Source organism: Nomascus leucogenys, chromosome 7b (genome assembly GCF_006542625.1).
Source record: "Nomascus leucogenys isolate Asia chromosome 7b, Asia_NLE_v1, whole genome shotgun sequence".
NCBI classification, from domain to species: Eukaryota; Metazoa; Chordata; class Mammalia; order Primates; family Hylobatidae; genus Nomascus; species Nomascus leucogenys.
Genome location: NC_044387.1, coordinates 44,817,030 through 44,829,352, shown reverse-complemented (window position 1 = coordinate 44,829,352; position 12,323 = coordinate 44,817,030). Strand labels below are relative to the sequence as shown.

At 56.1% G+C, this 12,323-nt stretch overlaps 1 protein-coding gene and 1 pseudogene across 14 annotated transcripts in view; both read left to right on the top strand.

Moving 5' to 3' along the window:
- MICAL3 (microtubule associated monooxygenase, calponin and LIM domain containing 3) overlaps nucleotides 1–6,957 on the top strand; it is a 238,895-nt gene extending 231,938 nt beyond the window's left edge. For 9 of the 13 annotated variants that reach the window (XM_030815781.1, XM_030815782.1, XM_030815785.1 and 6 more), the window contains 4 exons: nucleotides 767–832; nucleotides 3,311–3,410; nucleotides 3,541–3,614; nucleotides 3,696–6,957. In XM_030815781.1, the coding sequence (XP_030671641.1) occupies nucleotides 767–832; nucleotides 3,311–3,410; nucleotides 3,541–3,614; nucleotides 3,696–3,880 (425 nt within the window). In that variant the 3' untranslated portion in view covers nucleotides 3,881–6,957. The remainder of the gene's footprint in view (nucleotides 1–766; nucleotides 833–3,310; nucleotides 3,411–3,540; nucleotides 3,615–3,695) is intronic. The other 4 variants (XM_003278329.3, XM_030815787.1, XM_030815786.1 and 1 more) reach the window with 1 other exon arrangement.
- Nucleotides 6,044–6,957, top strand: LOC115835837 (annotated as a pseudogene). Its single transcript, XR_004030830.1, has one exon. The product of XR_004030830.1 is annotated as an uncharacterized LOC115835837 (transcript).
- Nucleotides 6,958–12,323: the final 5,366 nt, after the last annotated feature.

Genomic DNA, 12,323 nt, shown 5'->3' with positions numbered 1-12,323 from the left:
TCACCTCTGTGTTTGTACATTTCCCCAAAATTGTCCTGGCTCAGAATTTGAAGCAGCACAGGTGTGAGCGTCCTGGAGGCCCATCACAGGATGGGGTGCTGCCCCCACAGACTCAGAGGCCCCTCCTTGCCCTGCACTTGTCAAGGCCAGCTTTGCCTCAGGCACATACCTGTGGTGACATCTTAGAGAATTCCACGTGGGTCTGGGAGGTGACGCCAGGTTGTCACCTGCAAGCCTGGAAGCCATGTTGGCCACTTACTGAATGCAGTCTGTCTCAGAGCCAGGCAGACCTATCCAGGGGCTTTGAGGAGGGGGCCCAAGGCCCCAAAGGCCCCTGTTATGACAACCCAGTTGCCACCGCCCTCCTGATAAGGAGTAGAGGCAGGAGGGCCCTGTGGCCCGAGTGCTGCCATCATCGTGTAGGGAACACGTCATCCCTCTTGGAGGAATCCACACTGCGGCTCTGGCCCCACGCCCCCTCTGTGATGCTGCCTGGAGCTGGGTCTGCTCTTGTTCAGTTCCATGCTGAAAAAAGGACTTAATTCATTTGTAGACTTTGTTTCCCTTGTTTCTGCTTCTCCATTTCTTGTATTATTTTCTTTTCCTCCTGTTGTTCCTTTCTCACTTTTTATGCTTTTTGTCCTCTGCTTGTTTTTATTCCACCTTCTCCCTGTCCCTCTCCACTTCCAAATTCCTGCTCCTCTCCTCCTCTTCCTTTTTTGTCTTTCTCCGTCTCCTCCTCTTCCTTGCTTGGTCCCTTTTGAAGTTGAGCCCAGTGGCGGGACTCCACGACGTAGACCTCTCTCCTTCTGCCCTTGCTGTGTCCAGGAAGGTAACGTAACCTCGCCAACCCCATCCCCACTGCCTCGGAGGGGGTGTAGCAACACTAGTCAAACCCAGAGCCAGAACCCACCTACCTCCCTCTCTCTCTCTTTCTTTCTCTCTGACCCTCAATAGTCCTGTTACAAAATGTCATGAGTCTGTGGCAGTTTCTAAAGGTACAGTATCCCTTTGACTGTCTATGGGGAGGACCAGGGTGCAGAGTGAAGCCAGAGAGCCTCCAGGTCTGGGTCCTTCAGGGCTGCAGCATTGGCTGGCCCTTGGTGGCTGGGGCCTTTAAGTCTCAGATCCATCAGATAGAGGGGCAGGGATGCAGGTGAGGAGCCTCCCGCCTGCATGCAGCGATTTGGATGGGAGAGTCAAGGAATACTGTCCTTACAAAGACTGATCTACACAAGTACCCTCGGGCCCCTTTCCAAACAACCACTGAAAGCAAACCTCTCTACCTCGTGTCTTGCCGAGTGTGTGTTTTTTAAGTTTGTCTGATTTGAAGTCTGTTGTGGTGATAAGATTGTCGTTGAAAGGCATGTGGGGGGTGTGGCCATGACTAACCCTGCTAACTCTTAACTGCCGTCCACAGCGCTCACCCGACTCTTGCCCACACACCACAGCCCCTGCCGGCGGCCGTGGGCGAGCTCTCCATAGCTAGTGAGCGCTGTCCGCACGTCTCCGGTGGCATTTTCTGTATCTTCGAGGGGAGGTGGGCAGCGGGAGAGACTCCCTGGTGCCGCCGTGGCCGGGCGCACTGGACAGCTTGCATGCCTCGGGCCCCTCCTCCACAGCCATGTGGGCACATTGTGCAGAGATGCTCCGAAAGCAATGCATGGAACTGAGTGGGGGCTGGCTTAAAAGCCAAGACCCAAGCCTATTGGATTGGGTGAGGAGAGCGCTGGTCCCCTGACCCTCAGGCACGCACTCCACAGTCGCAGGAGAGCACTGGTCCCCTGACCCTCAGGCACGCACTCCACAGTCACAGGCTGGACAGGCCGGGGGGCTTCCGTCCTTCAGAGGAGGCTCAGGGGCAGGAACCCTCTTGGGAGCAGAACTGCATGTGCACTAGGGCACAGTACAGACACTAACCCCTGCTTGTTGAACATGGTGCATTTCTGCCTCCTTGGTGTGGCCGCTGGGTAGAGACTGTCTAGCAGACACCACTGCAGATAAGAGATGTGTCTGTGTACCGTGTGCCAGAAAGGCAGGTGGAGAAAGGCAGCTAGCAGTGAGGGAGGACTCGGGCTGTGGCTGGCCCTTCCAAGGCTGTGTTCCTCACACTCCTGGGCTTGTCTTAACTGGCCTAGAAGGCCCCCTGCCAAGCGATGCAGAGAGTGCAAGGGCCTCTGAAAGATGTCCCCATCCAGTGCCCCTTAACCTGAGGCCCATGGATGGACCGCAGGAAGCCCAGGAGCAGCTTGGAACTCGGCATCAAATGGTTTGCTCTGCACACGTAAGCATTTTTCTAGGAAGAGAGTCCCTAGCTTTTATGAGATTCTCAAAGTGGTTTGTAATCCAAAAATATTGAAGAGCCACTGACACAGCATGTATTTTAGGCAGGACCACACTTTTGCCATGAACTTCTGTGCTCCAAGGAAAAGGACCTTCTTCTCTCCTTGGGTGGCTTGGTCCCTTGGAGACTTCTTCCTTCTGTCCTCCCGCCACAGTGAAGCCCAGCGGTCAGGCCATCCCTGGGGGAGGTTTGGTATCGGCACCTGTTGGTTCAGGCAGCCTGAGCTAGCAGGCAGCCACCAGCCACAGGCATTCTGTTGGAGTGGACCAGGGCAGGGCGTGGCCACCTCCTTTCATCCCCAGGGGCTGCTAGTGTTTCTCTGCTCTTTCTTGATGAGAAACCCTGCGGCCATCCTGAGATGCCCTGCATCGACCATGCGGGATCCGGCGGGAGAGCATCCGGAAGTTTGATAGGCCACAAGTTAAGGGGTGGTGTCTTCTCTCCCTGGTCAGGAGGTAAACAAAAGACAAGGCATCTATTCTGGTGGCCCCTGGAGAGGGGCAGTAGCCCAAGAAAGAGCTGAGTTAAAAGAGCATGATCTGAGGGCAGGGTGCAGTTTACAAATTCACATTTGCCTCGTTTAGGAGACGGGTTTCCTCCGAGGAGACCTAGAACGTAGCAAGTGCCAAATAAACATTGAGTGGGAAAAAAGAGGGAAAGCAATGTAAGTCATCCTAAGAGAGGACATAGAGCAGGAGGGGTAGAAACCAGCCCCGGGGAGGGCAAGGTCCCCGCTGGTGAGGTCACCGACGGGGTGAACAGGGATGGCAGGACATGGGAAAGTGCAGGCCCTGGGAAGGGGGACGCCAGGGCCCCATGGCTGCAGGCAAACCTTGGGCCTGGCTTGGGAGTGGAAGTTCCGGCAGCATCTTGCTCGGCCCTCTTTGCACATTTGCCCCGTGTGATTCCTGCGGGCCAGGGTGGGCGCGGCACTCCCTGCACCCGACACAAGCGTTCTCTCGGCAGGCATGGGCAAGAAGGACGACCCCAAGCTGATGCAGGAGTGGTTCAAGCTAGTGCAGGAGAAGAACGCCATGGTGCGCTACGAGTCGGAGCTGATGATCTTGTGAGTGGCCTTGGGTAGGGGGCGTCGGCGCCATGCTTGTCACAGCAGGCATGGAGGTCCTTCCGGATTTGGGGGTGAGGGGTGGTCCCCAATCACTGTGGCTTGTCTCCCTCCTGCCCTGCCTCCTCAGTGCACGGGAGCTGGAGCTGGAAGACCGGCAGAGCCGACTGCAGCAGGAGCTCCGGGAACGCATGGCAGTGGAAGGTGAGTGGGGTGAGGCGCCCATGGAGGCCAGGGTGGGTGCCACCTCCAGGCCCCTCACCTCATGCCTTCTTCTCCTTCAAGATCACCTTAAGACTGAGGAGGAGCTGTCAGAAGAGAAGCAGATTCTCAATGAGATGCTGGAGGTGGTGGAGCAGAGAGACTCACTGGTGGCACTGCTGGAGGAGCAGCGGCTCCGGGAGAGAGAGGAGGACAAGGACCTGGAGGCTGCCATGCTGTCCAAGGGCTTCAGCCTTAACTGGTCCTGAGCTCCCACCCAACGCTCCATTTTCTGTTGGCATCCGCCTGGCCGGGCAGTGGCATCCAAACCACCCGGAGCCGCTATCTGAGGAGGCCTGGCACCTCCTTGGAGTTTGCGCTCAGATGCCCGTGTGCTGCTTGGAAAGTGGTAGAGTCCCACGTGCAGCGGGGAGCCCCAGGTGACAGTGGTTATCTGAGATGGCTCTACCTCCTGGGAGGAGGCCCACCTGGACCTCCCGCTCAGAGGAGGAGCACGGCGTGTATGGCATGACGCAGGGGACCACCCCACGTGCTCCCTGAGGATGTGCTGGTTGTGCCCCTTTCTTCCACTGGCACATTTGGTAAGAGAGGGAAGCTGCTCCTCGTCAGAACCACAGTGCGCTGCCACAGCGTGCGAGGGGCACTGTCTTCTTCATGCTCCCTGGAGCACCACCAAAGAAACTTAATGCCCCACGAAAGCAGGGTCAGGGGTCAGGGTGCGATCGAGACCCAGGATGGGGGCGTCCAGTCACGCCCACCCCAGCATCACAGGAGACGTGGAGGGGCAGGCAGGCTCCTGAATTATTATGCAAATTAGGAGGATGCAGGAGGGGTCTGCCCTCCAGCCGAACATCACACACTGGACCCTAAGTGGCCAAATGCCTGGGCCGCTTGCTGGCTGTGGCCTGAGGCTTGTGGGTTGCTGCATTTTGCTTGTAGTTCACAACCGTTTTGACACTGGAAAATGCTGACTTTGGGGGACAGGATGAGGCCCTGCATTCTAAGCCCCCAGTTGGCAGACAGGCATTGTCCCTGTTCCACATTTATGTCGGGGCAGGAGATGACCTTTTCCTCGGTGTTTTTCCTGTGTTTGCACATTGAAATGAAGCTGACAACCTGGCAAGATGCTCAGCCGCTTCAAACCCTTTTTGTCAATTAACTTATTTTTTTAATACTTGAAAAGAAGTAACTTCGTTTGTATACTTTACTAGAGACACTGATCACCTGCACCCGGGTGCGGGAGCCACAGCGGCATCTGGTGCATCCTACGCGACCTGGTCCAGGGCTGCCCAGCGCTCCTCACATGCATCTATTTATTAGCCTTTCTCTTCGTATCACTGGCCTGGCTGGCATCAGGGAGCTGCCCAGAACCCCCGTGTGGGTCCTGCTTACAGCTTTCTGTCCCCTCCTCCACCCGGTGCCTGCCTCACCCTGGCGCTATACCATCTGGACCGCTCATGTGATGAGGGTGCATTTCCGTTCTGTTTTGGGACAAGCCAACAGCAGAGCTGCCACTCTCACCCTCCCGATGAGAATTCTGGCTGTGCAGAACTGGCCCTTGTCTCAGTTTGGGGGCCAGGGCTTCACCTTCCTCTGCACGTATGTTAAAGAAGGTTTCAGGATGGACCCTCATCTACACTGGCCAAGAGGGTGCAGGGTGGGACCCTGGAATCGTGTGGCTGGTGAGAATTCCCTCCTCCCAACCTAAGATTCACCTAGATGGAAACGTGAGTGCTGCAGTGGATGCTGGGATGCAGGCTGGCCTCTCTCAAGCAGATCAGCGACTCCCGCCCTTCCTTCTGAAGGCGACGGGCACCTGCCTTGTGCCGGATCTTCATGGGGCCATAAAGGGTGGCGAGCCCCAAATCACTAGCTCCTATAGCCAAACTGTTCCTTTCTCACGGTTCCGCACCAGCCTGGCTGTGTACAGCTCATCAAGCCACTGAGCTAATCGGGGTGGGGTGCTTGTCCATCAAAGCAGTTAGCACATAGCCCAGCGAGGAACCATCCGGACCAGACCCGCCTGCCAGGGGCGGTCCAGCCGCCTGCCACCTCCGTGGGCTGGGGCCAGCTGGGAGCAGAGGCCTGGCCCCTCCAAGGCGTCCCACAGCGGAGCAGGCTGAGTGGCCGTGCTGACCTCGGGCTTTCCATGGGAACCACACTGTGCCTCAACTTGAACATTCATCCCAACTGCAAAGGAGCAAAGAACCTGTGTCATCCTTGTCTGTCCAGAAGCTGCCATCTCTCTCCCATGCACATCCGGGAGATAACGCTGCTAGTGGCCGCCACAGCTCTGATTCTCCACCTGTTCTCACATGAGGCAAAGGTCTCCTTTTCTTTTCTCTTTACTTAAAAAAGGGGAGAGGAGGGTTTCTAGATTCCGTCTTCAAACCCCAGTCGTCCCATAAAATTGGACGTGGGAAAAGACCTTCACTGGCCACGTGGCCTTTCCCAGACCTCTCCTCTCGAATGCCACAAAACTGGTCCAGCCCTGGCAGAGCCGCCTTCGGCCCTTGCAGCTCCTGCTGGCCCCACAACAGGGAAGCAGTTTGCAAAGTGGCTCGGAAGGAGTGTGGCCTAGGGATCTGCTATAAGTGGCCGGACGTAGCAGGAGCGCCCAGTGTCACCTTCTGGTCCTGGTCAGCCTTAACACTGTGGCATCCTCCACAGCACACACGGCGACGTGCAGTCTGGAAGGCGGACCCGAGCCTTTGCAGAGAGGCGCCACAGAGCCGCAGGCCTGCACAGCAGCCCCAGCCTTCTGCTTCTGACTGTGAGGACACCCAGTTCTAGTAGAGCACTTTTTTTAAAGCTCTCATTTTGTAACCACTAGTTTGCAGTTGATCTGAGTACTCTGGTGACTTGCTGCGTGAAGTGTTCTCCAGCTGTGAGAATATGTGCAGCTCCAGGCAGGTTTCCCCTGAAGGCAGGGAAGCAGGATGGATACACGTATATCACACACATCAAACGGCAGGCGCGGGAGCAGCCCAGACTCAAGGCTGACTAAACTGGAGGCTGAATACCGTGGAGGTCCACATGCAGCTTCCCTGGAGGGCAGTCCGGAGGCGCTCCCGCCCCTGGGCTTGAGGATGCCGCACCCCGTGGGCTTCCAGGCCTGCCCACATGATGCCTTCAGGCCTTTGCCCCTGGCGGCCATCCTCAGGCCGATTTTGACCAGCAGTGATAGACTCTTCTTAACCCTTTCAAAATAAATTTTTCAGTGGGACAGGAAGGAGAGTTAAAAAACATTTTTTTAAAGGTAGTAACATCTGACCCACAAAGGGAATGGGTCTGTTTTATGCGAAATAAAAGTTTTTCAAATAAAGAGTGTGTTTCTAAGTCATTTTACTGTATTTTTCAGGTGGATAGTGTAGGTGCACGGTATTATGCCTCTAGCTTGTGCCTGGGTGTGTGCAAGATGGTTTAAGAATACATGGGTTTTTTAAGTTTGTGCTTTTTTTTAGTCCTCCATGATATCTTGGCTCAGCCACCAACTGCTGTCACTTGAGTAAATGTCTTAGGCAGCCAAGTTGGAGAAGCAGCCACTCTTCAGACGAAGCCCCAGTAGCCTCTGGAAGGGGAAGCGTGCTCTTTGAATTGCAGATACTCCGAGTCAGGGCGATGCTGTGGTCCTGGCAGCCCTCCTTCCAGCCCTGCCTGGCTCTGTCCTGCAGCACGGCTGACCCGGGAGCCCATGGCATGGGGTCTGCAGCACCCACACCTAAACCTTTCAGATGTTTCAACGATCTCGAGGTCATTCAGTGCGTAGGGTCACTCCTCGTTAGCCTGAAAATTGTCCCCAGGAGATTACAGGGAACAGTCCTGGCCAGCTCCTCTTTCTTTCTTCCAAGAAGCCTCCGAGGCACACTCCAGCTCTCTCTCTAACCCCGCCCTTGGTGTGTTGCATTGTTGGGAGCATGGCTGACCCCGTGACCATCCAGGGGCGCCACGCGGGGAGGGAAAGACCGCAGCAGCTGTGTGCACATGAGCCACACCGCCTACAGGCAGCTAGAAGCCACTCGGTGGAAGCTGGCTCCCGGTCCTTCCAGCTGCGTTCCCAGCTATTCCAGAACAAAGAAAGGCCTGGCTGGGACAAATGTGGGTGTGTCAGGTAGAACAGAGGACAAAAATGGATGAGTAGCTCAAAGGGCATATCCTGTGGCCCTAGAGGACATCCCGTACAAGGAGAGCTGGTCACTTGCCTGTTGGGAAAGGAAATGGGGCTTGGTAGTCACCTGACCCCCAGGCTCTTGTTCCTCAGAAGGGCTTGCTTGTCAGAGCTGCACCAGGCAGGCTTGGGCTGCAGTTCACGGCCACCTCAGGTGGCCGGAAATGATGAGTATTGCTTTAGGGAGGACACCAGAAAGGAAGGCTGCTGGGCCAGGCCAGTGCCACTGTCAGAAGCACACAAAAAGGCCACATGCCGTGGCGCATGCCTGTAATCCCAGCACTTCAGGAGACCGAGGCAGGAGGGTCACCTGAGGTCAGGAGTTCAAGACCAGCCTGGCCAATATGGCGAAACCGGGTCTCTACTAAAAATACAAAAATTAGCTGGGTATGGTGGCACACACCTGTAATCCCAGCTACTGGGGAGCCTGAGGCAAGAGAATTGCTTGAACCCGGGAGGTGGAGGTTGCAGTGAGCCAAGATCGTGCCACTGCATCCTGGGCGACAGTGAGACTCTGTAAAAAAAAAAATATATATATATATATATATATGTAGGCTTTATCATTTTTAAATTTTAAAAACTATTTTAAAACAAAAAACAAACAAGATGCTCTTCTTTCATGAACCACTACATCTAACAGCTCCAAAGTCCCTCCTGAACCCTGAATCCTCACATAGTCCCATCTTAAGAATCAGCCAAAAATGATGAAGGGACAAGACATGCCATTTTATTCCATTTTGTAAGCTGGCCACGCTGGCCTACGTACTAGACCCTTCCCGCTTCGTTTCCCCTGCTCGGGTGACCTCGCCAGTGATGCCCAGTGAGGAGGGTGAGGGGCCATACCACCCAAACACTGGCCAGGGGCCAGAGCCTCCTGCTGCTCACAGCACAGGAGCCTGTGAGACCAGACCCATGGCCCTCCCGACAGCCTGTGGCTGCTCAGCTTCACCAGGAGCTTTTGCAGCAGCCTCTTCGTGTGCCCCCTGCCCCAAGGTCTTCCTGCAGCGGGGGCTTTGCCAGGGAAGGCAGAGTCCAGTTGCTGTGGGTAGGCCACATGTGCCACAGCCACTGCCGGAGAAGCCACCTACTGCCAGGATGGAGGAGGGAGACAGTCCCCGTGCTGCACACACAGCCCCTTTTCATGCCCGCGTGGCCTCCGAGCCACAGAGTGCACATCAGTACTGGAGCAGGCTGTTTCCAGCCGTGGGGCCCGGGGTGGGGCCAGGGTGGGGTGGCTCAGGACTATGTGGATGGGGCTGAGGGCCTCCATGGACAGTCAACACCTGAACCGTGGTGAGGCTGCCAGTACTGAGTGGTCCCCAAAGTAGCCAGGGACAGCATCCTCCAGACGTGGTAGGTGCGTGTGGAGCTACCTCGTGCAGCTGTGTGACACGAGACTGACTGCAGCTGCTGGTGTCTGCCCACCCACAAGAGGGCGGCAGGGAGCACAAGTTAGGTGAGCACCACCAGCTCAGTGTCCTGGCGGGATGTGTTCCTGTCTCTTCCCCCAACGTCAGCCTGGTCACATCACTCACCTGGCTGGTGCCTCGCGTTCCTCCCACCAACTTGGGACTGGTGACCAACTTAGGATGGGGAAGCACGTGGGAAGGCTGGAGGTTCTGGAGTCGGGGCCCATGTAGATGCACAGATGCCACCGATGCCTCCTGATGGGAGAACCCTAAGAGGACTCGGGAGGCAGTCCCCTGCAGCTCAAGGCCAGCCTCCCTGTTCCACGAACTTGCTGGGCTCCTGTGGAGTCGGTGTTCCCAGAGCATTCGGCTGGCCCCATTGCCCCCAGCCACCCCTCTACCCAGGCAGCAGGTCAGGGCTGCTGTCCCAGCAGCAGCTCCAGGGACAGGCCACGGGTCCCTGGGTCTTCACAAGGCCATCGTCAAGGATGAGGGATTTGTCCAGATGGGTGCTGGAGTGTCAGCGTTGAGGGGCTGCTCAACCCACAGGCACCGGGCCCAGCAGGCGAGAGGAGCCTCTCAGTGGCCAGCCCCCATGAGTGTCCAGGGCCTGCCTTTCTTTTCTTTTTCTCTTTTCTTTTCTTTTTTGAGACAGTTTTGCTCTTGTTGCCCAGGGTGGAGTGCAATGGCACGATCTCGGGTCACCACAACCTCCGCCTCCCAAGTTCAAGTGATTCTCCTGCCTCAGCCTCCTGAGTAGCTGGGATTACAGGCACGCGCCACCATGCCCGGCTAATTTTGTGTTTTTTAGTAGAGATGCGGTTTCTCCATGTTGGTCAGGCTGATCTCGAACTCCTGACCTCAGGTGATCCGCCCACCTCGGCCTCCCAGAGTGCTGGGATTACAGGTGTGAGCCACTGCGCCCGGCCCAGGGCCTGCCTCTCTAGCCCCCGGTTGTCTCCCCAGCAGAGTGGCTGCCAGGTGTTTCTTGGGAGAAAAGGAGAGAGAGGCACCTGGCAGCCAGCAGCTCCCTTTCCCTAGTGGGTCTTCTTTTAAAAATGTTTTTAGAGAATTAAATACTTTTCAAAAATGTATCTCGGACCAAACTTTTTCCCTTGGGGGGCTGGGAGGTGCCCATGAAACCAGGGCGCTGGGATGCCTTCCACCCGGAGGCCCAGCACAGGGATCACCTGCCCAGCCAGACCACCTCAGCAGGCAGCTCCTGCAAGTCCCAACTCCCTCGGCTCCTCCATGGCCAGTCATTCCCGCCGGTCCCCTGCCCTCTGTGTCTGTAGCTGCTAAGTTGCCGCTGCTGGCTGGTAAGAGAATTCTTCCTGTCCTTCCCCTGGTGTGGCCATGTATTTTGACAAGAAAAGACAAGCAGGAAATTGTCTTTTTCCCCAAGCTTCTTGCCCACGTCAAGGGTAGGCCTGCTCCACCAGCATCTGCCAATGCTTTGTTATCTCGGAGCAATGGTGTGCGGCTAATGGGAGGGGTCTCTGCTGTTGGAGAGGGTGGGAGGGGAGGAGTCTCAGAATCAAGATCCAGGCAGGATCAGGGATGAAAAATTAGAAACCCACTTATTTCAAGCAGGATTGTGATAAGAAGGACTTTGGTGAACAGCCCTAGGGCGAGGCCCACAAGCAGAAGCAATCGGATGGCACCAAAGACAGCACCAGCCCCCAGAACCCTGCAGAGCCTTGAGTAAGCGGGGAAGGCTTGCTGGCCTTCCCAGGCGCGAGCATCCTATCCCTGGCCCCAGAGAGGGTGTAGTCTCTGCTCCCACCAGGTCAAGGTTCGGAGGAGGGTGAAAAACTTTGTGCATGAGACAAGGGGCATCAGAACAAGGTCCACCCCTAGCCTCCTCCCCCTAGCACCATCCTTTCCTCCTACCTGGAGAGTCCTGCAAGGCCCCGGGGAGAACTAAAGCACAGCCACGCTCTTGGCAAGGCACCATGACAGCAGAGCACGTAGGCGTAAGCACATGAGGTAGAGAGTAGATTTGGTGTAGAGAAATAGAGATTAAGTAGGGCTAAGGCAGCTAAAAAAGTCATAGTTTTGGATGCATTTTCAGGTGCCAAAGAATTGCCCTTGGCTTTGAGAGCTGGACAGTGAGCTCAGCTGGGGCTGGGAGCCAGTGGCACCGTGTAGTATTGAAGCTTTCCCACACAGGGCCCAGGGGTGGCAGTGCCCCACCCAGGGAAGTCCTCTGGGTGGATCCACCATTCAAAACTTTCCCATCCTTTTCCTCCACGCCAGTGGAGATACAGGCTAAGAATCCCTAATGCAGGACTTCCTTTGAGCATCATGTCGGCAAAGATTCCAAAACCTGAAAAATTGAAACACCTCTGGTCCCAAGCGTTCTAGATAAAGGGATACGCACCCACCTGAAGCCCCTCCCTTCTCCATCAGCACCTCTAAAGATGATCGCAAGAGCCTTCATCCCTCTCTCCAGAAAGATCTTTTACTGGAGGCCACATGCCCGTGAGAATCAAGCGCTAGACCAGATGTCTGCCTGGCTGGCTGATGCCGGACGTGGCTCTCCAAGCCTGTTTCTACCTTTGAACCAGGAAAAGAACATCTACTTTTCTGCCCCGTAAACAGATCCTAGACGCTGAGCACTTTGGGTTTTGTGGAGTGCTGGGCCATCCCTCTGTGGCTGCCTGAGTTGGTCCCATACAGGCATCCCTTCCCTGAAGGCTGACCCGGCCCTGCCTACGGCACACCTGGGAGCGGCTCCTGCCCAGGCTATGGCCGGAAACGCCACAGTGGCTCCTCTGGCTGGCATGAACTTCATGATGACACCCCGGTCTCAGTGCAGTTTGCAGGAAAGGAAGGATGCCACGGGGTCAGATCGTGTGCGGGGGAGATTTGGTACAGAAGCGAACACAGGAATGAAGATGGCAGAAACGTAAGACGAGGCGTGTGTCTCCTGGCCTCTCGCCTATCGCAGGTCTGAACTGCACACAGCATGAGGCTGCAGTGCTGAGACTCAGCCCCTCCCCGGGGGGCCCAGAGCCTGTGCTGTTCACTCTGCACGTGGCAGTCTTGGTTTCTGCATCTTTGAGCAGAATGCTAGACACAGTGGTGGTTTGCCCTCTGCTCAATATCCCT